General features: G+C 37.3%; 1 protein-coding gene across 4 annotated transcripts in view; it reads left to right on the top strand.

Annotated features, from left to right (window-relative positions):
• Positions 1-2438: 2438 nt before the first annotated feature.
• KIF1B (kinesin family member 1B) overlaps positions 2439-27860 on the top strand; it is an 81867-nt gene continuing 56445 nt past the window's right edge. For 3 of the 4 annotated variants that reach the window (XM_010167597.1, XM_010167596.1, XM_010167598.1), the window contains exons 1-10: positions 2439-2627; positions 18284-18360; positions 19842-20021; positions 22229-22294; positions 23711-23889; positions 24616-24727; positions 25448-25525; positions 25775-25840; positions 27222-27297; positions 27595-27673. In XM_010167597.1, the coding sequence (XP_010165899.1) occupies positions 2522-2627; positions 18284-18360; positions 19842-20021; positions 22229-22294; positions 23711-23889; positions 24616-24727; positions 25448-25525; positions 25775-25840; positions 27222-27297; positions 27595-27673 (1019 nt within the window). In that variant the 5' untranslated portion in view covers positions 2439-2521. Of the gene's footprint in view, positions 2628-18283; positions 18361-19841; positions 20022-22228; positions 22295-23710; positions 23890-24615; positions 24728-25447; positions 25526-25774; positions 25841-26606; positions 26625-27221; positions 27298-27594; positions 27674-27860 lie in introns of all 4 variants that reach the window. The other variant, XM_029084871.1, reaches the window with a different exon arrangement.

Genomic DNA, 27860 nt, shown 5'->3' with positions numbered 1-27860 from the left:
AATTATGGTTTTCAGGTTAATATGGATGAATGGGGAAAAGAAAGATGAGACACACTAAGCTACTAAATCTCAAGAAGGAATGTACATAAGTTGAGATGTCACAATTTTTGATGTTACTAGTCCATTAAGATGTTTCACAATAATCTCGATGTGTTGAAAATACATTTTCTTGAAAGCTACAGAAGCAACATTTCACTTGGTTTAGACTAAAGTCAGAAGTTTCCATGAGGTACTACACCCTGTGAAAATTCTACCTACTTATCTTTTTCTGCAATCTGACAAAGTAAACTGTGTTCATATGAACTTGATAATAAAGATTTTTCACTGGATGGGTTTCTTAAATTGTATTTCAGAAACATGATGCTTAGTGGCCATATACAGTAACATTCCTGTTTTCTAGCAGCAATATTCAGGGTCAGTTGAATAATACTGCTGGGATGTATCAGGATTAGTGTTGTCACTTAGCTTTCATGTGAGGGCATGGGTACTTATGCAAGGGTCATGATAAGGGAGAGCAAAAATTCCACATGGTAGATACCCAGGAAGAAAGTTATAATGGAGCTACATGTTTGATATACTTTGTTGTACAAAAAAGTAGGCTCCTCTGAGGGAGAGTGAATAGAGCAGTCCTCTAAAACAACCTGCAGTCTCTGTTGAACTTTGAAGATCATGCAAATTCATTCCCATTACTTCTTTGATCTATTTTATGTTTAAGTTTTTAGGGAAACTTCTTAATATTCTGTACTAACCTAAAGCTGACTGTGTGGCTGTCTCATGAGTCATTATTGTACCAGTTTGCTGTGCTGCTGACGTGGACATTCAGTTGTCTTGTTCCTAAAGACATTCCTGTTCTTATAGTCTGGTGAGATACCTCGGGTACCTGCTAAAATAAGGAAAGCTTTAAATTACTTCTGCTTGGTGGAACAATTTAATTTCTGCCTTCACCATGTTGTGGCATTAATGAAGTAATACAATTTTATTAAAAACTTCTCCTACTGTGTGAAGATGTGTCATAGCTTGAATTAAGCATGTATAAGGATTTTTACCAGCTGTAGAACTTACTTTAGAGCTGAAATACTTCTGCTTTAGATCCGCTATAAGTTTTATACTCTTGTGGCACTGTGGTTACAATCCTGAAAGGAGTATTTCATTGTATATGTGGTGTATAGGTAATGATAAAAGATGAGGTCAAGATTTCTGGGCCCATGGTGACTTGTGTAGGGTGGAGTTCCATGCATGTTAACTCAGATTCAAGACTGAGTCAGACCAAAGGTTCAACCAGTCTGGAATCCTCTCTTCAGCAGTGGCCGTTGCAGGGATTTAGAATATAAGGATAAATCAACCATGTAATCATGTTTTCTCAGGATAGTCTTCCAGGTTCTGAGAGCATGGCTTGGAGGCTGTCCTAGCCAAGGGTGGTAGCTTTTTATTAGACCTTGATGGCTTTTTTTTGAATGTATCTTACTGCTTTTTGTGTCTGTTTAACTTCAGTACTGACAGTATCCTGTGGCAGTGAGTTAAACTCCTTAACTGTAGATTGACTGAAAAACTTTCTTCTAATGGAAAAGGTTGGTCACAGGGAATAAAATTGAACCAATCTTTATTAACCCTACATTTCAATACTATCTTGGATGTGCCTTGAAGTTTGGATTGTGGGTATTGTGGGTAGTTTCCTGCCCATTAAAGTGTTTGAATGTGGTAGGATTTGAGCAAGTATTTTGACAATGAAGGTGAATTGACTGGTGAACATTTGCTTGAAGATAGATAGTAATATTTACCCTGAAGGCAATAATTTTTGATGCCTCTTCTTCCTTACAAAGTAGTGTGTCCTTTAATCACTAGATATACAAGTAGTTAATGAGTTTTTATTTCCTTTGAGAAGAGGACTTTCCCAGGACTGCAAAGGGCTCTTTAAGGTTGTTTGGTACACCCTTTTCTCTGGAATGGTGTCTATTGAAAGTCAGTGTGATGTGGCCCATCACACTTGTGTTAGCTTTAATATTATTGCTAATACATTGTGATAGCAAGGGTTGACAGCTAGAGAAGCAGGGTGTGCAGTATACGGTAGCTAACTCATGCTGAAATCCAGGTAGCTGTGTCTTTACTGCTAAAATTATCTTTGTTAGGTTAAGCCCAACTTATAACCAAATCTTCATTTGGGTATTGGGGTCCCTGCTTTCTGGGAAGAAAACCAAGTAATGGAAGCAAGTCTGTATGCTTCAAAAGAATTGCTTCAGGTGACAGAAACTTTTGACTAGGGAGACAGAGTACAGGTGCTCTTATATGTATTTCCTGTTCTGCCGTTGAAGTGACAGCTTTTGGAGAGGGGGGTGATTGCAGATCAGAAATTGAAGTTATCAAACAACTTTGAACCTCCCTAACTTTATCAACATCTTGAATGCAATAGCTGTAAATAACTAAATTATATTTTTCTCTTTAGAAAACACTGACAAGGAGGATAACTTGAAACACTCTTGACCCCTTCACTTTCAATTTCTTGACTGCACTACAAGCAAGCAGAATGTCGGGGGCTTCAGTGAAAGTGGCTGTTCGGGTCCGGCCCTTCAATTCCCGAGAAACCAGCAAAGAATCCAAATGTATCATCCAGATGCAAGGCAATTCAACCAGTAAGTTTATTTTAATCTTGTAAGGGTGTCTTTCTCTCTCCTCTCCCTTCCTGCTTCATCATCATCTTTTTGCCAGACTGAACTGAGCACTGTGTATCGGTTATATCTTCTCAAGTTACTCTTTTAGGGAATCTTCTCTTCTGAGGCTGTCATTACAAATTGGATTGTGTCTGAATTTAGCTATAAAGGCTAAATCATGAGTATGTTGATTTTGATGCAGTTGTCTATGTTGTTTTCTTGTGGTGGGTTGAGAATTCTATAAGAAGATGAGAATACAAAAGTGAAAACCTTCTTAACTTCAGTGTGTGGGAACATCATGTGAACCAGCAGGTACAGGGATATGTTGCAGACCACCACATGGTAATTGTTGTGGCATAGCTCCTGCTTGGGTCTGGTGCTTTAGTTCTTGGTGTGCTTATTCTGTAGTCTGTGTCTTTTGTTGAGGAGCTGAGAGTGAGAAAGCTGAGGGGAAAAGGATGTCAAGTTTTATGCTTTCCAGATTGAATGTCTAAATGACAGCAAAATAACAGACTACATGGAATCATCTTATTTTCTAACCAATTAGAAGTGTTAGGGTTCTGAATTATTGTGGGTTTAATTTGGATGAGAAGACTCTTCTGTGGGAAACTGGATATGGGCACACCATTTATTGATTGAAAATAATTTTTATTCTTTTACATGCTGCTTAAAGTCAAGGCAGTATTGATACTGTTTGCTACAGTGTTGTTTGTCAGGCGCAGACTAATGGCTACACCTATAGAGTGTCTTTTTGTGGCAGTTTTTCATGGTTAGGTAATCAAGTAGAGTCGTCTTGTCTGTAGCTGTAGGAAGTAATACTCCAAGAGCTCTGGGTTACTTGGCTGTCTGATTACTTGAGTATTTACTCATGCTTGCTAATACAAAGGAGGTTGCATACAGGCTCCTCCCTTTTTTTTTAGCTGAGGTTGCACTTCAACCTGCTTCTACAATGGAATTTAGGTCCTGGTTGTGGTCACTTAAATTAAATACAATGTTTATGGTTTCACTGAAAGAGAGGCATCATACAGAAGAGAGCTTGCTTTTCAGTGCAGTAAATTCTTATTTTCAGACCTTATATGGAATATTGCCTAAAGAAACTTTTTTTTTGGGGGGGGCCTCAGAATTTCCATGTAAAATGAAGCAGGGGGAAATGTTTAGAAGTAATCTATGAAGAAACAGATCCTTGTATCCCAATGTTATCTGCCAACTTTAATGCCAAACCAGTGTGGAATGGAAGAACTCTGGTGTTATGGATACCCCCTCCCTGGAAGTGTTGAAGGCCAGGCTGGATGAGGCTTTGAGCAGCCTGGTCTAGTGGAAGGTGTCCCTGCTGATGGCAGGGGGGGTGGGACTGGATGATCTGTCCCTTCCAACCCAAACCATTCTATGATTCTATGAACTGTAGACTCAATTAGATGGCATTTGTTATGGAAACACCACCAAGTTCTGAAGTACAACAGCACCACTGGGTGCTACTGTCATAGGTTTTCTTGCTGCTGTTGTGACCTGACAATAGTAATTGTAAATGCTTAAGATTTTTGAACTCCAGCAGCCTGTGGAAACAGCTTGTTGGTGGCACAATGACAGGAGTGACCCGTGAATCTTCAGCAATCTGTCTTAAGTTTGAAATGTGGTGTAGACAAAAGGCACTGATTCTGTTTCTGAATGTTAGAGCTGTGCTAAGAAGACACATTTTCAAGAAACTGTATTTTGTGCTCTGGAAATGCTTTAATCTGTTGCCTTCTATTTGAGTCCTATGGCTCTGATACAAGATAGGTGATAGGACAGATGGTCAGGTTTAAGTCATCAGGGGCCATTGCAGAATGTAGGAAAGGAATCATCAGTTGCAATAGTTACACGTTCTTACAGTCAGTGGGCTATTTTTTCCCTGTATTTCCCTGTTAGGGGAGAATACAGAAGAAAGCAATAAGACAGAGGAGTAATTTTACTTGTTGAACAGAAGAGGTTCATGTAATAAAAATATGACAAAGACATTGTTTGGTGGGGAAAAAACCTGAGCAGAAATATTTTCTTCAAAGAATCTTAACGAAGTTGTCCCAAGCACATAACTTCAAGCTGAAATTCTTCTGGTATGCTTTTAGGCTACGTGTTTGATTTGGGGACATAAGTACTGTTGCTATTTCTGCCAAGGATTCTTTCTTTATTATGGTCTCTCATTCTTTGCAGTCTCACAATTACATTATTTAACTCCTTATTATTAAGGTCTGAATTTGTTGGCTAAAAGGTGATTACAGAAAGTAACATTAACATATCTGACTCGCATCTGATACAGCAATTTAAAAATAAAGCAAATTCAGTAGTAATTCTAGCCTATGAAGTTCCTGCTTCATACCTTCAAATGTGTTGGTGAAATAGTCAAGGCTTAGATATCTTGCCTCTGAGAAGGTTATTTTTTCATTTGTGCAGTGATCAAGTTGACAGGAGACAAATCTGAGAGGCTGGTGATATGTTGAGTAGTGACTATTTTAAGCCTCCAAGACAGTTAAAGTTCCCTTATCTCAGAATTGAAGCCTAATGGACTATTATGATGAACAGGATTGGCAAGGTGGCCAAGAAGGGATTTTGACTGATTTTGGACTTTAATTCTTTATGTATTGATTGGCCGTGCTGTTTTACAAATCCTTTATGGGTCCTGAGTTTAAACTTTGTCAAAGTCTGAGTTTTTAAATGTGTTGGCTGATACAGGCAGAGACTAAATCGTAGTGAAAATGAGGCAAAGTACTTAGGATTATTTTAGAAAAACAGTGTAGAGAGATAGATAATAAAGAATATCACCAGTATACTCCATTTATGTTTTTTAAATGAATGTATGAAAAAATAAGTGTTTTCTGACATCCATAATGAAGTATACTCTTGGAAGTTGAAATGCCACCAGGGTTGTTGCCTGACACCCTGCTTTTGTTTGTCAGTTCTTGTGTGAATTTGGCTGTTTACAGCTTTTGGGAGTGCCTGTTATTCACGGTGAGTTTGCCAGCAAAACAGAACATCCTCCCGGGTTAGAAGCTTATTCTCAATTTTGTTGCACAGTTTAACTTTGCATTAGAAGCAAAACAAATGTAATTTTGTTGTGTATTTGAGGTCTCCTACAGAATTAACTTGTTATCCTATCTGGCTTTTATGTCATTTCCTCATAGAAGATCAAAGCCTTTAATCAAGATCCATAGTAGATCTCCATCTTTATAATTTCTCAGTATTTAAAAAATGACAATGTAGCTGAATACAGTTCTGTATGTGTCTTAATTTCAGAAAAAGAGAGTTCTTACAGAAGTCTTAAATCAACAATGTTAAGAGCAATTACTGTGAGTAGTTGTGACTTCTGTTTTCCTGTTGGAAAGATGAAAAATACAGGAATTTTGAGATCAGTACTTGGAACTTTTTTTTTTTTTTTGCATAGGGTACTGCTAAGATGATGAGTAATTTTTTTTGTTCCCCTTTATGGTCACCAGGGTATTGAGCTGCAGTAACACAGTACCTCACACTTCAAGAATTGTCAGTCTTCATGTTTTTAAAATATATTTTGCAAAAATGAAATTCTGCAGTCCAGCTGAAGTCACATGTGCTGGCTGCATTACGGGGCTGGTATTTTGGCAGAAGGCTCGTGCTGCTCAGATCATACCTAATTGCAGATGGTATCCATTTGAATGATACTGCCAAAAGTTCTTCAGTGGAAATGGGAGAAGTGGGGGTAGGAGAATAGAAGATAATAGAGGAATTCTTAAAGACAGGAGAAGTTAGAAGCTGCAAAATCCTGCCTCTTAAGTTAATTTGGGAATGCAAAATGCTTTCCAAAGAAGAGGTAATTTCATCATCAAATGACTAATTAAAAAACCCCACCAAAACAGTAACTGAGTGGGATTAATTTAAGAAAAGACCATTATTGGGTTTTTTATAATTATCACTTAGATAGCATCTTAAGAAAAATAAGATTTGTTTTTAAAAGCACCTGGTATGCAGATGGATTCAATTGACCTAAATGCTCTGTTTTAATTTGGAGTTACATTCTGAAGAGGGTATCTGAATTGTACAGAGTCACTAGTGGATATTACACATTCCTGTAAGTCTCACCTGCACGTACCCACTCAGGACTTGGCACGGTGTAGCTGTGTTTGTAGCATTGCCCATAGTCAGCCATGCCAGGGTTCCTGGTCAGAGAAGGGAGAAGTTAGTGGGCTCTGAGGACTTTTCATATTGATAATTAATTCCCTAGTGTGATCCCTCTGGTTGCAGTCCTTACTATCAGTTAGCTTGACACTGCCCAGTGCATTGTTTGTTTCATATTCTGCTTATTACAGAATGTTTTCAAGTGAAACGTGGCCTCAGTGAACTTTTAAGTTGTTTTTTGTGGTGCTGGTTTATTGATAAAATTCTACCTAATATTGAAACAGACTGAAACTTTTGAAATAACATTTTGTGTTTTCCTCTGAGATAAATTTTCAAATTTATTTAAAGACTGGCAAACTTAAACAAAGTTATCTGCTTTAATATTTTCTTGAAGTTACTGGATAGGAGGTTTATTGTGCTCTAGGTCAAACTCACATGCAGCTTTTTGAAATGAATAATTCAAGAGTAGTTCATGGTTTTCAGCCTATCTTGGTGGAATATGTTTGTCTTTCACTCCTGCTTTTTAACTTTTTTTTGTTCAGAATGATTTATACCCATGCATCGTACCCACAATGTACTAAATGACTTATTTCCTGTCCACTTCATTAATTACTGTTTTTATGGTCAATGGGGAAAAAAGATTCTGCTCTATAATACCTGGGATGAAAGGTGAGCTGTAGATCTAAGAGTATTTTGGGTGTCAGTAGTTCTTGTACTCGTTCTTGTATCAGGTTTTGAAGTGTAACAAATATAAACAGCATTGGCAGCTGCTGCCTTGGATTATTGAAATGAAAAGCTAAGCTGTTCTGTGCCTAAAGACTTCCCTAGTGTTGTGTTTTTTCTGGTTTGTGGTTTTTTCTTTTTTTGTTGTTGACTGCATGGGTTTGTTGGTTTTTTTTTTTTTGTAGAAGTGATTTGATAATCCTGTCTGTGAATAAATAATGTATAAATAAAACCAAATGAAAATGAAGCAGAGGTTCAAGCTTGTAGCTACAATGTTTAGCATTCATCGCTACTAGAGAGTCCAGTAAGCTTATTCTTTCAAAAAATCTAAGTAAGTATGTAAAAAACTAAACTAATGAAGCAGGGAAATAAGGAAGTATCCTACTTGGAATATGTCATCTGCAAATGATGTTATGTTAATTGTGCACTAGATGAATGAAAAGAGATTTTATCATCTTGTGGGTGCCAATGACAGAGTAAACAAAGTTCTCAAACTATAATGCATCTGAGATTATTGTATATTCTGGTTTGCCATAAACCATATTGATGTAGAAATGGGCCTGCACCCTCCACAGTCTAGATTATCCTGAAAGATAGGAGTGCAACTGGATCCTCAGGGTAGGACTGAAAGTTACCTGGTTGGATTTCAACTTGGTAATAGCCTCTGTGACTCAGTAATGTTGGAAAGTTCTTTTGTGGACTGCTTAAGGTATTGGATGTTTAATGAAAATAGGCACAGTGGAGCAGTCCCATCTGCCAGAAACAATAGTCACAGCTGCTGCTGTAGACACATGGCAGTTAAGTTCTCAAGCAGGAATCCTTGGCATCAGAAAAAATTTATAAGGCATTCTGGAGTTAGTTTGTAGACGATGAAGAAAACATTTTTCTTCTAATGGTGGTGGTTTTGTTTTTGGTTTTTTCCTCTCTAAATATTTAAATTTAAAAAAAAACAGAGAAACATCTGAGTTTCTCTTCTGTTTGGTGAGGTGTTTTTGTTTTTGGTTTTTTTGGGGGTGTGTCCTGACTCATGCAATGTGTTCTGGAGCAAAATAAAAATATGTGGGAAAGCAGCACAGGCTTTTAATTTATGCTGTGTTTGTATATATTAGTGATATCCGAAATACAATACTAAAACTGCTGATATTTGAAAAATAATACAAAAGTCAAAGCTTGAAGGGTTCATAGAGCAAGGTAATTTCATCAGCAATTCAGCCAGTACTTTATTGGTGTACACTGACAGGGGATATTGTTAAATTTTCCCTTTTTCATTATTATGTGACTAAAAAGTAATAACCTCTTTCAAAGAAGTGTAATCCTAAAGGACGGGAAAAACAAGCATGGTTTACTGATCTTTTTCTGATCTAATTTTTAACTGTTTTCTGAATGAAAAGACACACTGAATGGCAAAGAAACCCTATTGTGTGTGTATGCCTTCAGGAGAATAATGTTTGATTATTTTTTTTTTCCTGCTGTAGTATTCTGTAAGTGTAGTTTGGATAGTTTCACTGAGGAACTTGTATCATGGAAATAATCTTTGGTCTAAATTACAGATGAGAAAAGTCCTTATAAGAAACTGGATTTTATTTGGGCTAGCACTGAGTACGTGTGGGTAGTAAAGCAATGGGAATTTATGTATCTCATGCTGCATAAGTAGAAGAGGCAAGCAAAGAGTTCATTGTAGTTGTCTTGCCTAATAACTTCATTTTTTTTTCCTGCTCTTGATGAGACATTTTTAATGAAAGTATGGAATAAGTGGGAGGATTAATTTTCATAGATAGATTTCAGTCTGCCTCTCAATCTGTCTTTTGAAAATGAATAATTTTAGGTATCTCAAAATAATAAGCATACCCCATTTCTGATGACTTGTGCCTGCTGAAAGCATTGTTTTTTAAAGCATGTCTTGTGTAGTGGTTTTTGCACGTACAGCTTTTTGTTTTGCTTTTTTTTAAAAAAAAAACAACCAAAAAAACCCAACATTTCCAATTTTCTATGCTGGCATAGATGAGGTTGTCTTGGGAAAATAAACAAAAGTGGAGAAAAGTCACTTAACCCCTACCCTGATTTTTTTGGTCTGTAAATCCTCATAACTCGTTAAAACTAAATGAAAGCTTGTCCAGTATGTTAAGATTACATTGCACTCATGATAGATGTGTTATCAAGACAGGCTCTTTTGTGGGAAGATAAATTGTTTGTCATGTGGAGGATGCATGAATTGTATTACAGTTGAGGTTGAATTGGGAACTGGCTTGAAGGACAAGTCACAATAGGAGACATACCCAAGTTCTTCCAGTGGTTGTCCTGCTACTAATTACTGCATTAGTTGCAAGTTCTGTAAGAAGCAAGAGAAAGCTTGAGTGCAAGTTTGTGTCCAAGAGAAAATGTCTCAATTGCTGTTCTCTTTAAATAGTTGTTCCAGGAGTGGAGTTTGGTGGAGAGTTGTTTTTGCTTCTTAAGTTTTTTTTCTAATAGTACTGGATCATTCTAGGAGTAGGAATCATAAAATGGGACCAGAGGTAATGCTGAATGCAGACAACAAGCAAAGACTCAACATATGAATGTTAGAGGTCATTGTGTTTCGCAGGGTTAGGGATTTCTGTTGCTTGTCCAGAAGTCTGTCTTAATCACTGTCTCTGAATGCCCCACGTTGACAGCTCATATGTTTTGTTACAAGTCTTGAGTATTTATTTGGAGAAGAAAAAAAAAATACTGGAAATTTTTAGATGCTTTATTTTCCTTCTAAACCTTTTCTCATGATTGTATAAAAATAACTTTCGAAATGTTAATTCTGCAGAATGTGCTTTAAAAAGAAAAAAAAAAGGAAAAATCTATTTTGGAAGATGCCTTCGGGAAGTTGGGAGAAGATGAACATTTAATGATTTTTAAATGTTAGAGGTACAAATAGTGGGCCTGGAGCAAGACTGTGGGATGGCTGGGATGTTCCAGCTAATGTTAAATGCAGTTGGGCTGCATTTAAAAAAACTGTTAGGAAGTTAGTATGAAACTATAGCAGAGAGAGATAATGTTACTAACGAACCCAGAAAATTTTCTGGTAGTGGTAAGTAAACTGTGTGAAATACTGCCCCTTCAGAATTAGTGCCCAGGGGCACAGAACTAGGGCTTTAGAGATGATTCTTTTTATCAAATGCTTAAATAATGTGCTGCCTTTTACTATGCAAGTAAAGAGAACACAAATTGTCAATGGGAACTGCTTTAAGAATGGATATTTTCACTACACAAATCCTTTAAGGTATTGAAGCTGTTAGAAGTGACTCCTTAGGATTCCAGTGCTGCATGATGTCCTCTTAATGTAGTGCTGGCATGTGTCTGAAGGTCAAAACGGCCTTTGGAGAAGGCCATCGGCTCTGCGGATATAGTCAGGTAAAAGAAGGGGGTGAAGGGAGGTATTATTTTATCTACCTTCAATCTGAAAACATGAGGAAAGAATTCAACTCAACTCCAAGTGCTTAACCAACTGCATACATAGACCTGATATGGTCTTCAGGACATTGTCAGGTAATCAATTGACAATGGAAGTTTGGGAACGGTTTTGGTTCAGCTTTTCAAATAGGTAGAACAGTATGGTTTGACTAGCTCCTGCTTGGTGCAGAGCCTGCTGGCATGCTCTTCTCCCAGAACACCAGCTGTAGGGATGGTATTTATAGCACTTGGATCTGTAAGAGCAGCTGAGGATGAGAGCAGCTTTCTAGCAGCTTCTGTGAGCAGGCTTTTGCCTTGCTCTGGTGCTGTTGAGCCTGTCTCCCTCCCCCAGCCAACCTTTCTCCCAGTACAGGGTTGAAATTCCACAGTGGGGAGAGAATCCGGTTGAATTCCAAATGAGCTGTTCTTAGCTTCTGCTTGGTTTCCTTCCCTTTTAATGATTTGAAAAATGCAAACAATGCTTTGAAAAGCAAGCACTGCTTTACAAGCTGGAAGTGTCCATTTCCCTTCATTTATCTCTTGTAATAACAAGCCTGAAAGTCTGTCTTATAAAAACAGTATGGCCATATATCTGATTGCAGCGTATGCCTAGAAAAGAAGCCTGTATTAAACGTGTCTTTGGGGTGTTATTCACGTTCACAAATAAAGAATGCCTGCTCCACCCTGCTCTCGGTAAGGAACATGTTCCCATTGTTGTCATTCCAGTCTACAGATGGCGCAGATATATTTTCCAGACCCATGCATTTTCAGAGACTGTATATTTAATGTTAATTTGGTCTTGTGGAGTCAATTCTGAAAGCCTCAGATCTTTTATATTGGTTAAACTGATTATTCAGACATCATAAAATAAAACTATTGCTTATATTGTTTCAGATACAGTTTGAAGAAGGCACAGAAAAAAATTACTGGATATTTGTTTCCCTGAATTGTTCCCCCTTCCAAAGTTCTGTCTAGACTAGCATGTTTTTTGAGAATTTCAGCCTATTCTTTTAGCAGTTATTAATGAGAACAAACCTGGAGACAGGTCAGTGCCTTTGTTGCTAGCTGTTATCTCTTAGTATGTGTTGGCATTTGGTAGGAACGTGTGTGCTCTGTGTAGGTTACTGCTCCCACTAGGAAAATTACTGGGGCTTATGTGAAGCCTCTTTCGTGAGATGAAACCTCATTTTATTTCATATGTAGAATTTAAAGAGGCTTTGTCCTTTCAGCATTGACAGATGTGGGAGCAATATGGGAATCGAAGATAGAAATGACAGAAAATGTGTGGTGTTGCACAGATGCTGGAAGTTTAGTTTTTCCAGTTCCATACCTGACTTTCACCATTATCAGGTTTTATTTCTGATTAGTAATTGATAATTTCGGTTTTTTGGTGTGGTGTTTGTCTTTTTTTTAAATTTTTAATATTAATCTATTAGTCTGTCTGCCTCTCCAGCACAGACTGTATATCAGCTAATCCCAGGATTTAGCCTGAGTTAATTCTATCTGCTGGTGTTTATCTGAAGGGCAAACTGCAGTTAGCCAGTTCTTCACTGGAGCACCCTACAGTGACTAATATGTGGCATGTCTGGTGGCAGGATGCCCTGTCATAGGAGTCTGATTGCTAACAGAGGTGGAGCTGTTGAATCTAGTCACTTGACTTTAAATGTGTGAGGGATAAGAGAATACTTCAAATTCTTACTTCTTGTGTGCTTTGTGCTCTGTCTCTATTCCAGGAGCTTATTAGAAAGAATTGCTTGTATCCCCGGACACAGAACTGCAGATAATTTCTAACCTGCAAAATTTGTGACCTGCTGACTGGGATGAAAGCAGATTAGGCTTGTACTGCATATTAAGGCTTATTATAATTTGAGATGAGATTTAAATGGTTAAGAAATAGTTTTGGTCATTCTTTGTGCCTGCAAAAATATTTATGTGGCTGAGTAGATGGGAATGGAATGAGGGGGTTGATCTTGGCTAAGCTTGCTTGCTTTTTTTTTTTTTCCTTTGTAGGTTTCCCACTGTCTGTTTGCTTGGTTAGTTTTAGTGGAGAATGGAAGTGTAAGTTCAAAACTAAAGGCTTGAAGTGGAAATATATTTGTGTATATGTTTAGGAAGGGATGAGAAGACAGAGAATGCTGCTTCCAATTGAAAGTATCCCAGAAGCCTCTAACTCTGTATCAGCTCTCTGTTGTACTCCACAGTCTGGTTGTAATTGTAAAATAAAGTGCATATTTGAGGTATGCTTTTTGAATTTCAGCTTCAACAAATCAAGATTGAATTGTAAGGCAAAAAAAAAAATAGGTGTCCAAAATGACAAAAGGAATACAAAATAATACATATTACAAAATATATGGGTACTGTGTCAATAGTCTTTCAAAGTTTGCTAACAGTTTTTGCTAAAATTAAAAACTAGGAATGAGTTTGATCTCATAGACTGGAAAGGTTGAAAGTGTGATATTTTTATGCTAGCTGATAAAGCAGATGGTGTATGGTATGAAAAATGTTAATTAGGGAACAAGTAGGATGGACTGTGGAAGTACCTTATGCCAAGAAATGAAGTTGCCTGTTTAAGTAAGAGCATGTTAAAATCCAAATGTTTTGTGGAGTTTGATTTGTTACTGTTGATACAGTACATCTAAAATTATAATTCCTTTACTGATTGTGCTCCTGCTTTCTCCTTCTATCTTTTATTAGGCTGTACTGCTCCTACTGTATACTTCTCTACAAGGACTAATTAGTTAAAGTATGTGGGTCTTTTGCAATCATAGAAAATCTTAGATTATTTGATGTGAACAAATTTGTTTTAAAATTGTTGATTATCTTACCTTTTGGTCAGTGATATATAAAACTCATATGTTTGTAGTTAAACATAACAAAAAAAAAACCCCACCAAACTTAGCTAAGCAGCTAAAAAGGAGTTGTTTAAAAGAAAAAAAAAAAAACCCACCAAACTTAAATAGCTAAGCAGCTAAAAAAGAATTGTTGAAAATACTTGAGCTTCAGAGAATATGCGGATTACTCCTGCTCAGAGGCACCTCAGATGGCCTGAAGCAGCTCTGTATGGCTTCCTATAGAACTGTAAGGAGAAAAAAGCTTTTAAAATGCAAACTGTGTCTCTAGACTGGGATGGCAGTGGGTATTAAATAAACTGCTTCAAATAAAATGGTAATACTGCATAGTTGTTCACAGAGTACACTTTTATTTGAATTTTATATCAATTTATGACATGTAATTACTTCTACTAATTCTGTTTGTTTACCAAGCTAGAAAATGGATGTAAGTATTATGTCTTAAGATGAAGCATATTATTCAAAATTTCTGGAAATCCACAATTCAAATAAAGAAAAGGAATAATATAGGCATTTATCTCCCTGAATCAAATCAACAGTTTGTGGAGTGTATTTTTAAAGCATTAATATTCCCATGCCTTGTTCTCAGCCTTCCATTCCAAAGGTAAATTTTCCATTCCAAACCTTATCCCAAACTGTGGTTGCTGCTTTGATCCCAAAGAGTTTTTAGACACTGCAGTAGGAAAATGGTATCATCTTGATTCACTCCTCCAACATTTCTGAGTGATGTGTAACCTTTTTCAGTAGCAATGGTATAGGAGATGGTGATTTTGTAAAATACCCCTTCCAGTTTCTGTTTGATGCAGAAACTTTAACTTGTGGAGAGCTGAAAGATTCTACATGACCTAAGAAGTTGGCTCTTGGGGAAGCAAGGGGCCTGAAAAAGGGGATTGAGTTTCTCAGAAACTGGCTGCTCAGGCGAACTCCTACAGTCAAAGTTGCTCCGATGCCATGCTGGTGGTAACTAATTATAGCTGCAGCACAAAGTGTTAGTGTCAGTTTGCAAACAGAAGAGTTAATTGCCACATTGGACCTTTGAAATAGCAGATAAACAGATTTATTCTGTAAGATAAAAAGGCCATTAATGTGTTCCTGCTGCGATCGGCTTCGTTATTGCCTTTCTCATTTCCTGAGGCTCTGTAATTAAACTATTAGCTTGCGTACCATGCCGTGAGTCTGCTGTGGTGAGAGGAGATACATGATGACCTACTTCATGATTCACTAATACAGTTCATCTTGGTCTTGCATGGTTTAAAAAACAAACAAAATAACTGAAAAACTTTTAGTGTTCTTGTGGGTATTGGAGACACTGGAAACAGTCTTCTAACTTTTTTAGTTCTATTTGTTTCCTTGTTCAGCTGAAAACAGTTTGCTGAATAACATGGTATGTAAAATCAGTGTTGCCCACTCAGTCTAATTTCTGCATGATGGTTCCTTTTTGGCTTATGAACTTTGAGGATAAAGCTTACCTGTAGTGTAAGAAGTCTTTTTAATTTCTTCATAAATATGCATTAGCTTCTTTTAGAAGTAGCTAGATTTCATGGATTTGCTTGTCTCTCCAAAGAAGACGCCTGGTGCAATAGACATCTTCAAGTTAAATCAGTTACTTCAGTTTGAATTCCTGGTTTCTTAGCCGACTCATTCATCTTCTTTCAGGTGTCTTATCTCACATTATTGCCTACCTCATCACTTGGTTCAAACTCGGACCACATCAGACATGCCTGATGCTAGCGGCTACCCACTGGGTGCTCAGTGTTCCGGATGAAGCAGGTTTCAGTCTAATTGAAATCCGTTGAGGTTGTTATATTTTCTCAATCAGTCAGCTCTACTGGATTAATTTGTAGGCAGAATTCTGTTAAAACAGTGATTCTGAAAATGAAGGATGTCGACTCTGTGTAAGAAACAGAATGGGGATAAATAGACTTCAGACTTGGACTAGAAGCTGAGTGCAGAGGCTGTGACTGGATCACAGTAGTGAGGGACAGCATGCAGAGTTCCTGGCAGCCAGGAGGTTTTATCTGACTTGTTTCTGTTGCAGTGGAGGTTTTTGGCCAGGCAGCTGCATTCCCAACCTCTGACAGAGCTGCTTTCTTGCATGTTAATCTCCCTTTCCTGATATGCTTCTCAAGATACTCTTTGCAAAAACATGCATCCTAGAAAGTAGTTTTCAAAATAGTGAGCTGGACGTGGAACTTAGTGTGAGGGAGCTGAGGAAAGCCTAAGAAAATAATAATAATAAAAGCTTAAAAAAATAGGGCAGAGTGGAACCACTTGCATAAATCACAGAGCCTGAACTTCACTCTTCATAAATGTGGTGGCTCAAATTTAAGCTTGAAGCAAGCAGGATGAAGCTGTAATGGCAAGTTTGTAGTTCCTTTCCAGACACTAAGCTGGTGGCATAGCTAGAGATCTTGTCTTTCATGGGCGGTCAGTGTGCCTTTATGCACAGCAAGCTGAGTGGAAAAACAAGCTATTCTTATGATTAAACATTTGGCTGCTTTGCTTTCTTTTTGGAAGTGGTGGAGTTTTCCTAGAGATTTTTATTGAAAACAATGGGAAGTGTGTATTTTCACATCAAACCTGGTTTTGAATAATACTGAAATTTGTGCTGCTTGTTCTGTTTTCTGTTTCTGAGAGGGCAGAATCTTAGAAGGCAATTTAACTCTTGTATCCTTGGAGAGACCAAATTCAGCTTTGCCTTGGCCAAGAGAAATGTCCTTTTTCCTTATAGACAACAATACAAAAATAGAAAAAAACCTGATGAATACTTGCTCTTTCACTGTTGATTCTAAGAGAAGACAAATCAATCATATCATGAGGTAAATAAGTGAGATCAAAGCTCTCTTGTATGATTGCATTCACACCCTAAAGTAAAACTACACTGATGTGACAAGCAAAGATGTAGCTGGGCTTTTGCTTGTCTTGATTCCCTTCAGTTTACCAGGCCAGGATTTTCCTGTTTCCAGGACAATGTTGCAATAAAGGTGTTTGCTCCTCTCTTCCCCTAGTCACAACTCCTCTCACAAGAGTAGGATCAAGAGTTTGGCTTAAAATGATTTGCTGAGATTAAGTAACGGAATATATATTGTCAGGAGAGGCAATACTTTTTTTTTCCATGTATCTGCTTAGAATGTGTTATAAAGTATATAGGAATAGGTTTCAGTATATAGGAATGGGTTCCATTTGTTGGTGCTTTTTTCTGCTTTTAATGGTTAGATTACTTTCCTTTGAGTTTATAACCCAAAACATTTGAAGAAAATAAGTGTTCACACCTAAAGGTTGCTACGTTGAACTAATGTGGAGATTGGATTTTATTTGTACTGCTTTTTTGGGTAGGAACTTCCAGGTACAAGGCATTGCTTCTTCCTTACCTTTCAGAGCTTTGATGTTAAATAACTGGATGAGAAACGTGAAGTTGTTGGATTGTAGCAGTCTGGAATACACTGAAAGGAGAGAACTGTTTGGGTCAGGGGAGTTGTCTTCTGGGATTAGTTATTTGTTCACTTTAACTTTAAAACTGGTTTCACGGTGCATGCTGTAGATGTCCTGCTGTTCGGTTAAAGCTAGCAAAGAGAAACTAACGCCATAAATGATTGCTTAGGTTACCAGTTTGTTGTGTGTTGGTGCCCATGTTGCTATCCAAAGCCACAGGCATTTTTGCCATTCGATACTCTACTGGTGCAAGGCGTATTATTCACTGGCTTTGCATGTCTGTCAGCTTTTATAAGGCAAGAATGTCAGCACAAGGTGCATCCAAGTGAAATGGAGTTGGCCACAAGCAATGGAGTAGCAACTGTTGCTATTTGCAATCGGTGATCTTTTCTCCACACTGTAATTTTGGACAACAGCCCTGCTCAGGGACACAGCATCTGGTAGAGAAGTGATTTAATATTAATGGGGATTCTCTAATCATAGTTTCAGAGATTTTGGTGCAACAAGATGTTAAGTTCATGTTTAAAATGGTAAGAGATGTGGGTGTTATAATTTTTATTTATTGCAGAAGGAAAGGGAGAAGCCTCTGTCTCCCAAAGCGTAGCCTGACTGGCATTAATATGTGAGGAATAAGCATAATTTGTTTAGGATGGTTGGTATCAGGATTTAAATCATCCCCAGGAAGACTGTCACCACCTTTGTATACCTTCTTTCTTTGTAGATTTTGTTTGCATGTATCATAATTAGTGTATCACTCTCAAAGGCAGATTGCTGCTTTAGGTGCAGATGGGTATGTGTAAATCTAAGGTGGTTTATCTAATTTTGATGCCCTCAAGAGTGTGTGTTTTTACAGTCCTTACTTACACAGATGGTGTTGAAAACAGATGCTGGAAATAATAGATTTAAGTATTTCCAGCACTGTAGTACTGAAAAGAAGAAAGCAGTAGAGATTCACTTCAGCAACAAGAGCTGTGCTTATAAATTACCCTCCTTGGAATATGGAAACTACAGACATACGAGTTGAGGGTCAGCAAGCTCATTAATTATGCTCCTAAATGTCAAGTTAGCTAAGAGTTTGAATTTTATTTCCTGTAGGTATTATCAACCCAAAGAATCCTAAGGAAGCACCAAAGTCCTTCAGCTTTGACTACTCTTACTGGTCCCACACATCGGTAAGTTCTTTTACAAGAAAACCATTTGGTGGAGTTCTGGTGGTGGTGGTGTTGTTGACTGTCTTGATTTAACTGCATTCTCTCCTGGTCATGCCATCCCTGTCAGGTGTTTCTGCACTGTCTCTCTCACTCTTATTCAGGTTAAAAGCTTGTCACTGTATATTGTCTTTTCCTGGGGAAGGAAAGCTAAGCTTCCGGAGTTTGGTAACAAGTTGTGGATATTGGAAAGATTACTGAAAATGTTGTCCAACAGAGTTCTATTCTAAATATTTTAAGGATGTGTCTGAACCACAGTTAATTCAGTTTTGCTCTTGGACAAGTGAAAGTTGCTTGAGTTCTTAAGAGTTCAAGGAGAGATGTACTCTGAGTTCCCTTGCATATCTGGAAAAGACAGAGTAGTGATCCATGTTTCCAATAGCTGCAAAAGCAATAAACTCTCATCTAGCTCCTCTGCCCCACCCTCCTGCAAATTGGTGCTAAGGTCTTGCTGACTTCCAGTAATTGTTTTACACCAGATCTGTGTTGTTCTGCCATCGACCCCTCCCCTGCCTTATTTTCTCAAAAGGTATAGAAAGAAGGGATAATACATTTCTATAAGATTAATTTAAGTAGCTTGGATGGTACAAATGAGACTCTTATTTCTGAGCAAATCTGTAGCCAACAAGGTTGTTTTCATTATGAAAAACTTGGATTTGTGCAGCTCTTCTACTGAATCATCCAGAGCAGCAGATTAGAGGATCAGTCAGAGAATATTATATTTCAGTTTTATTGCTAACCTTGAATGTTGCCATAGAAAAATATTCTGATACATTGTCCTTGACCGGTTCAGCCACTTGCTAATTTGAAATATGTATTGACATACTTAGGGATTTTGTAGCCAGTAGTGAGATTGTAAATAGAAACCTGGATTGGATTTGACAGTGGAATCGGACAGCTGCAAGAAAAACTTGGTCATTTTAATGATTTGTTTACACTCTTTTAATCTTTAAATAACTCAACAAAATAAACCTAAGCAACTTTTACTTCTCTTTCCCCCTGCTACCCTTCAGAGCCCTTGTCCAGACCAGCCACTGTGGGGGTTTTGTAGCTTCCAGACCTTTATTCATTTGTATTGACTCTCCAAACTCTACTTTTGATTTTCTCCCTCCACTTCCCTCTTTGCAAACACTCTGAGTCTCATTTGTCAGTGATCTTGCACAAAACTTTTCCAGTAGTGTCAACAACGTTCACAGAATGGAATTGGTTGGTTTCTTTGTGCAGATGGTTTTCTCAGCGTTGATGGAGTGGTCCTGCAAGGGTTGTCGTTCTTGTCCAGCTGGTACTGCATTAGGAAAATGCTGTGTGTAAAAAATGTGCTACGTTTGCCTCTTCCTAAGGCATTGACCCACAAGATAGAAGCAGAGAAAAACCCGGTTGCTTTTTGAAATGTTATTTGCATGGTAGGATAAGACTGTATTTATGTTGTTTTTGTGTCTTTTCAGCCTGAAGATCCCTGCTTTGCATCTCAGAACCGTGTGTACAATGATATTGGGAAGGAGATGTTGCTGCATGCCTTTGAGGGCTACAATGTATGCATTTTTGCCTATGGACAAACTGGAGCTGGGAAATCCTACACAATGATGGGCAAGCAAGAGGAGAGCCAAGCAGGCATAATCCCCCAGGTAGAACAGAACCCAGAAAGGAGATTTGTTTTTTATAGCTTGTTCAGACACACACTTGTGTTGCAATTAGAGAACCATAGCTTACTTCTAAAGTGATAGAAATCTACTGAGGAAAAAAAGCATTATAAGTGATTTTCCCTCTGTTACTTTTTTAATTGTACTATACATTCTGTATATTTTTCCTTCATCCAATTTCTACACTTCTTCAACAAACTAGTAAATCAAGATGTCTTATTCACTGGGTTTCTTGACTCTTTCTCTGCCTTTAGCTAGGGCAGCACTTAAGCAGTTTGTACAGGAATTCAAAAGGTGGTATTACTGATGAACATGCCAGAAACTTTTTATGGAAACAAGTTTCCGAAAGCTAAAACCTAAATAATATATCTTGGTAAGAAGTGAAGTGTATCAAAACATTGGGAAAAAATATTTAGGGCAGTGTTATTTTCCCACTCTGAAATTTGTTTTTGACATTTGCCATGAAATTTGAAGAAGCTGAGATATTCCCCCCAGGAAGTTTTGTCTGACAACAATTTAAACCTTCATCGTGAATTTAGCATTCTATTGCTGTTGGTTGTGTGGCCCTTGTTCTAAGCTCAGGCCTTCCTCACTATGTGGGTGCAGACAGAGGACCAGCTTTGTTGGAAGATACCGCTTTCATCCATTCCCAACATAGAAATCTGGGGTTGGGTTTCAGTTTTAATAAATAAATACACTGAACAGCTTGAATCCTCATTCTGCTACAGGTTTGCAATAGACGTTGGCCCTGTGCCACAGATGTGAAATAGATGACACAAAAGTGTTGTTTGGTAATAGCGTGGGCATATGTACTGAAATAGATAGCAAGTGTTCTGGTGATTAGCTTAAAATAGTGTTGAAAAAGCTAATGTGATGAAGGACAGAATTGTTATATCTAAGCATTTTGGCTTTATTACAGTAGTATAAAGTAACAGTGTTTACAGGTGAAATGAGCTGAAAATCTGTGACAACAGCTTTGTGCTAGATTTTTTTGTTGTAACCTTGATACTCCTGTTTGTTTTTCTGAAACCTCAGATATATACAAATTAAATGTTAACCTAAAAAACCCCCAACTTAATAGTGCTTCTGTAAATTTAATCATGCTCCTGTTATCTACTACAGTTTAAAACCAAAATAATTTCCCTCCAGTTTAACTGGGAGGCCTTCTCATAAAGGTACAAAACGAATTATCTATTCAGGGAGACCTTGTTGAATCTGTTCTCTTTCTTGTCACGTACACAGAAGGTACAGCGCAATCATGTTCCAAGTAATATAGCTTGTTGACATTAAGTTCTTATGTGTTGGCAAAATTCCCTGTCTCCCAGTCCCTAGTGTGAAACTTCATGATACTTTAACCATGTGTTGCCTGAATACTTCAGAGCATCTACTTTCAAAATTACCTGTATTCTTCATAATCTGTTTATTTTTCATAGAATGGTCTGTTCCAGAAACATCTTTCTACTCATGCTGTACTCATGCTTTTTATTTTCCAAATACATATCCATGGCTTGCCCTCTGTTCATTTCTTCTTCATTATCTTAATTTTAGGTCTCTCATTTCAGTTACTTGTAGACAAGCACTGCTGAAGCAGTAGACCACTGATACATGAACTATCCTTCGTATGAAGATACTGTTAACAAATTTGGAAATATTTTCTGCCTATTGATTTAAATCTGAATCCTGGAACTTCAGTGCACTGAATAAACAGACTATTGTTTTTATGAGACTGTGAGAGGATTAAAGATTTTAAGCATTACTTTCTGAAATTTTTACTTCCAATTTCAGTTATTCCAGGCTGAAATAACAGGGCAGGAAGTAATAATATTGCAGGGGGAAATAACACTAGGCTGTGCTCAGTTGCCCTAAATATTTTTTCCCAATGTTTTGATACACATTTCTTACAGAGATATATTAAAATTTCTGTACTATAAAATTTCTAATTTTATAGTGTAGAATAGTAATATTGGTTAAGCCTAGAACAATTGTTGAGATACTGGATAAAATAAGATTGAATGAGAGTGATGTAGAATTGAGATGAAGTACCTTCCCAGTGAGGCTGTATGTGGTTGATGTAATAGGTTCTTTTCCTTCCCCTACCCTTACTCTAAAGCTAATTTACCAAGTAATAACAAGTAACTACTATAACATGTCATTAAAGATTAATTTCTGACTCAGGTTTAATCTCTTTCCAGCTATGTGAAGAACTGTTTGAGAAAATCAATGACAACAGCAATGAGGAAATGTCATATTCAGTGGAGGTGAGTACGGTGAGAGATCAAAGACATCAGACTGGGCTTAGGTGCTGCGTTACTGATGCTGCGTTAAGATGCTGATAAAATAAAAGCAGATGCTTCACAAAAACAGTATTTTATTTCTCTTACTGTTTTTTCCCCCCAATCAGTTTTAATGGCATGACATGCAAATATGTTGCAAACTTTGAAAGAAAGGAAAACCAAAAAGCTGGTAGAAATCAAATGTGATTATTACTAATGAATGTGAACTCCAGTCATTACTGCTTCTAAATTACAGAACTGGAAAATGACTAGTTCTGTGGCTTTGAATCTGTCCATTTTAATGCTTCATTTAATTGTATTTTATTAACATTTGAAGACTTAATGCTTGAATGCCATGGGAGCATCATGTTTAGATTTGTGAATGAGAAGCTTCCCACATTTTCGTGACGTGTTTTCTATTTGGTACTTGTTTATGGTTCTCATTATGTCTCCAAGCATAGATTTGTGCATTTAAGAGAGAGATAGTCTCTGTCATAAAGGAAATCCAAAAGAACGAACTTCTGACAAACAGAGAAGGGAGACAACTAGACAGAAACTGTGATGGAAGTGTATAAATAGTGTATTGTGATCTCTTTGGGATATAGAATTACTTTTTCTGAATTGTGCTTATTTAGGGCTTGGAGATCTCTTTGTATTTCTGTAACTGCTGCTTACATCTGTAATCTTTCCACAGAATGAAATTAAATAACTTACTGTTTCTTTTAATATGTAATATCTTTACTGATGGAGCTGCTAAGTACCTGTTGGACTAGGATAAGCCTAATGCCATGAGAAACATAAAAATTAAAGAATACATTTAAAAATAATCTTAGCTATATAGTTTATTTCAAAGGGTGCAGATTTAAGATTACCCTAGTTTGAATAAGTGTACTGATGACTCAGGAATATGGGAGGACGTGGGTACAGCTTAGAATCAAAAGTTGCTTCTGCATACAGATAAATTATTTTTTTTCCCTTCTTAAGTTTGCTTTGGAGGTTCATAAGAGAGATTCCTTGTAGGCAGATTCCTTTTACCATCTGTCTTGTTTGCCTCTTTAGAAAGATAGTTTTGCTGCTGTGTCATATTAAAGCTGTTAAAATGATTGGGAACTCAAGTGTGTGATTTTTAATTAAACACCAATATTTTTTTAAATGGTTGAGGGATCTATACGTGGATGCAAGGCCTCCAGCTTATGTTGGAGATCTGATGCATGAGATCATCGACCCTTCTTCCCTTCTGCCACTTGTCTTAAGCTGTTACATGAGCAGAGGCACTCAGCTGTATCTTTCCTGTAGTGGACTGGGGGAGTTTCTGCCAGTGGCACCCTGAAATGCTACAGAGCTGCTTGCAGAGGAAGCTTTAAGAAACACTAAATTGTTTATGCAAATTCCTGTTTTCAGGTGAGTTACATGGAGATTTACTGTGAGAGAGTCAGAGACTTGTTGAACCCGAAGAACAAAGGGAATTTGCGGGTGCGAGAGCATCCTCTGCTTGGGCCGTATGTGGAAGATCTGTCCAAGTTAGCAGTCACATCTTACACAGATATTGCAGACCTCATGGATGCTGGGAACAAAGCCAGGTTAGTGATGGTGGCGTGTTATGTGTTTTTTATCTCTGCTGTGGGGATATATGGCATATAACACCATAGTTAAAATATCTGCTGTGGTGCATTAACACTTTTTGAAAAACTTGAGAGTATTGTTGGAATATACACTGATCAACACTATTAAAAGGCTAAAATGGGTTTGTGTAGTGAAATAGTGCTGCTGTATAGGTATTTAAAGCTTGTAATGGCTTGAGATGAGGTATGTAAGTAATTATACTGGCTTTTAGTTCTGCCTTTGTGTACTGTATCACTATATTGGTATAAATAAACTTGTAAACACAGTCTGCTCTTTCATTCGTTCAGGTAGTCAGGACTAAAGGTGGCGTTCTACCTGTAGGTTCTGGTTCATTAGTAGTTATTTTCATGTCAGCTGTAGGCTCCATTTAACAATGCACAGGAAAGACAGGCATGAATGCCACTCGCATTTTCTTGTGCGTTTGAGTATAAGGTAGATTATTGAGTACACAAGTTGAGTAAGGCATGTTTAAACTGTGATGGAGATGAGAGTAATTTAGGAGTAAAAAAAAAAAATCAAAGGGTTTTTTAATGGTATTAGGTGTGGATTGGTCTTGGTTACAGGGCAGAACATCAACTACAGCCTCTTGGTCTCATTCTTCTACAGCTGCATTCAGCCCTGCAGGCAGTTGTACTTGCAGCATAGAGGCTACTGTTTTCTAAACCTGTCTGTTCATATTTTAGGACTGTGGCAGCTACCAACATGAATGAAACCAGCAGCCGCTCTCATGCTGTGTTTACAATTGTCTTTACTCAGAAGAAACATGACACAGAAACTGATCTTTCCACAGAGAAGGTATGTTAGAGAAAAGAGGCTTTCTGCCTGATTTTCACAAATCTTCCCTGCAGTGACATATTCTTAGTGGCAGTATGATGAGAAAATGAGAATGAATTGTTTTTTCTAGTATTTTGTTTAAGGGTACACTTGCCGTGTGCCTTGACAGAGCCCTTTTATTTCTTACAGGTTTTTGTTTGATTGTAATGCTAAAAACAACTAAATGGGGAATATGTGCAGGAGGAGAATATATAGGTGTGGGAAAAATACTGCCTTAAGGACTGGGTTCTGTGGGGAGGGATATATGAAATAAATGGAGTTAATCTTCCCCATTCTTGTTCCCAGAACTTTCTGTGGTTTTGGTTGTCAGTGCAAAATATTTGCCTCGTTAGTTCTTTTCTTTGAGCACAGGAATTGGGATGAGTGAGACTTATGCACTTTCTGGAATTTGCATGTTAAAAGGAGGTACACTGTTTAGCCTGGAACAGTTTTTTTTGTCTTTTATTACTCTGGAGCAGAGGCTCTGCATGCAAAAGTAGCTGAAATACAGGTAATGTTCACATTTCTGAACTGACTTCTCTGGACAGATCGGAAAAAATGTATGTGTTGAAGACATCCTTCCCAAAAATAAGGCCCTGTAAAATGTTCTTCTCATGCCATAGAATTCTTTAAAGTTTTCTTCTTACTCTAGTTCACCAAGAACTAATTCTCATTGTTAATGTGCTTTCTGTCTTCATTCAGGTCAGCAAGATTAGCCTTGTGGATCTAGCTGGGAGCGAGCGAGCTGATTCAACTGGTGCCAAAGGAACCCGATTAAAGGTATTGGGCCGTTGATGTAGGGGAAAGAAAGGGAAGTGGGTTCATAAGCATCATGTGGAGTCTTTGCTTGGCAAATAATAAAGAAAAGAAAGGACTGCAATTACGAGTGTGGAAAAAATAGCTGCAAAACTGAAGAGTTTTTTTTTTTTCCTCTGCGATTATGGGTGTGACATTTGGCTCATTTAGTCTACAGAGGTTCATGGTTGAGCAATTTTAATTACTCTATAATACTGGATTCTGTTTTCTCAGGAAGGAGCAAATATAAACAAGTCTCTCACAACTCTGGGCAAAGTTATTTCAGCATTGGCTGAAGTGGTAAGTACAGCATTTACTTACCTGTAACAACCTTTCCATAGCTAGTAAAACTGAGACAGTTAAAAACCATGGAGTACAGCAGAATCATTCACTGGTCTTGGCCTAGTGTTCTCAGACAGATTAGCTCTGTGTATTTGGATAGATGAATAGTGCTGATCGTATTCTGTGAATGTCATGCAGACTGGTAGAAACTTTGTCAGTAGTTTGAAGCATTGGTTTGTTTAGCTGTGAAGAAGCCTTACGACAGAAGCCTGTATTTGTTTAGAAGACATGTTCATGTAGCAAGCTTTTAGTTCTGCAGACCAGTAATTTTATTTTTATTTGAAATAACAGGTTTAGAAAACTAACTGCAGCTTTCTTGTTAAAATTTTAGAAATACCAGTGTAATAATTCGATTATTGCTGGCTTTCTTGGCAATGCTGAGACTTAATGTCTTGAGTTGAGTGAGCATATGTTGATCCAAATATAATGTTGTAGGTTTAGAGAAGTACTTTGTATTTTACTTTTACACTCAACTCCTATTAAAAAAAACCCTAAGTAAATTATTACTGTTCTTTTTAAAAGTGGGTTCTCAACAGCTTGGGATCAGTTAAATATACTTAAATATTTTTTAGATAATTTTTTTTTTTAAAGGAAAACTGTTCTCATTCATTTGGCTTGTCAAGAAAAGAAAATACTATCCAAGCTAACATGGAAATTATATAGAAAACTCTTTTAAGAGCTCATCTTGTATCTTTTTCATCTTTCTTTAATGCTTTCAACCTAGGATAACTGCACCAACAAGGTATGATGGTCTGAGTAGTAGTGGATGTTGTCTTTTTTGGCTGAGTGTAAGATTTTATTCTCTTCACTTTGGAATCAAAAAAGCAGAGATCTTTTATGTCAGGTCTTAGAGGAAAGGTGCTAAGAAGACCCTCTCTCTTGTGCTGCTTTTTCACTACTGATTTGAGCACAAAGTACTTAGGCATCTGGACCTTTGACTGCTCTAAAAAGCTGTAACTCTTCTAGAAAAGGAAAAACAAATCTTCACCTGAATGAGTAAGGTTTACAGTTTAAATTATGTTGGAATGGTGTTAGAACACAGAATTTAAATGTCAGAAAGTTGTTCTTCATACACAGAAAAAAATTTCTGAAGGTACTGCCTCAAGGGAGTTCTCTGGACTGCTTAACAACACCTGTTTAAATGTCAGGATATGTTGCGTATTATCTAATATCAAACTCAGTAATCACTTCTACAGCTGAGGATGGGCCACTGCTCTGTTCAGGTAGCATTTGCATGTGCTGTCATGGTTTTTTTAATACCTATACCAAGATTTTTATGTCTTAAAAATTAGTTTTCCATTTGGTGTCTATTTTTCAGTAGTATTTTCTTTCTTTGTAGACTAAGAAAAAGAAGAAAACAGACTTTATACCGTACAGGGATTCTGTACTAACATGGCTTCTTCGAGAAAATTTAGGTATGTCTGATTTACCTGTGGCAATATGGAAAGAAATTCTTACTAATTTTTCTGACTGTTTTTAACTCACTTAAATTTCTATCGAGCCTGAGGTTAAATATTTTTGGTGGTCAAATCTGAGTCATATAGTTCTACCCTTTGTTAAAGTTACAACTCTCTTTCCTATGATTTTTCTATGTTCCTTAGTAATGTAGAATATTATTGAATTCTATAATTTATTGAAAATACTGATACATAGTAGGTAATTAGTGCCTAGATTGTACACTGCAGTTTAATCTGAAATCTTGTCTGTTATAGGTGGTAACTCCAGAACTGCCATGGTTGCTGCTTTGAGTCCAGCAGACATAAACTATGACGAAACTTTGAGCACTTTAAGGTACTTTCTTTTCATTCGAGATGGATATCGGTAGCTGTTAGCTCTAATGGCCAAATTCTGTCCTTCAAACCTTTGGGTTATTATACTTTGAGAAAATATGTGAGGAAGGCGAATCTATATTGGCAAGAACTCAATTACCATGAAAGAGGAAAACCAATCTGCTCTATTTGAACAGGGTGCTAGCGTT

The sequence above is a fragment of the Antrostomus carolinensis genome, unplaced genomic scaffold (genome assembly GCF_000700745.2).
Source record: "Antrostomus carolinensis isolate BGI_N321 unplaced genomic scaffold, ASM70074v2 scaffold11845, whole genome shotgun sequence".
Classification (NCBI taxonomy): Eukaryota; Metazoa; Chordata; class Aves; order Caprimulgiformes; family Caprimulgidae; genus Antrostomus; species Antrostomus carolinensis.
Note: the sequence above shows the minus strand (reverse complement) of the source record. Positions and strands in the feature narration are given on the sequence as shown.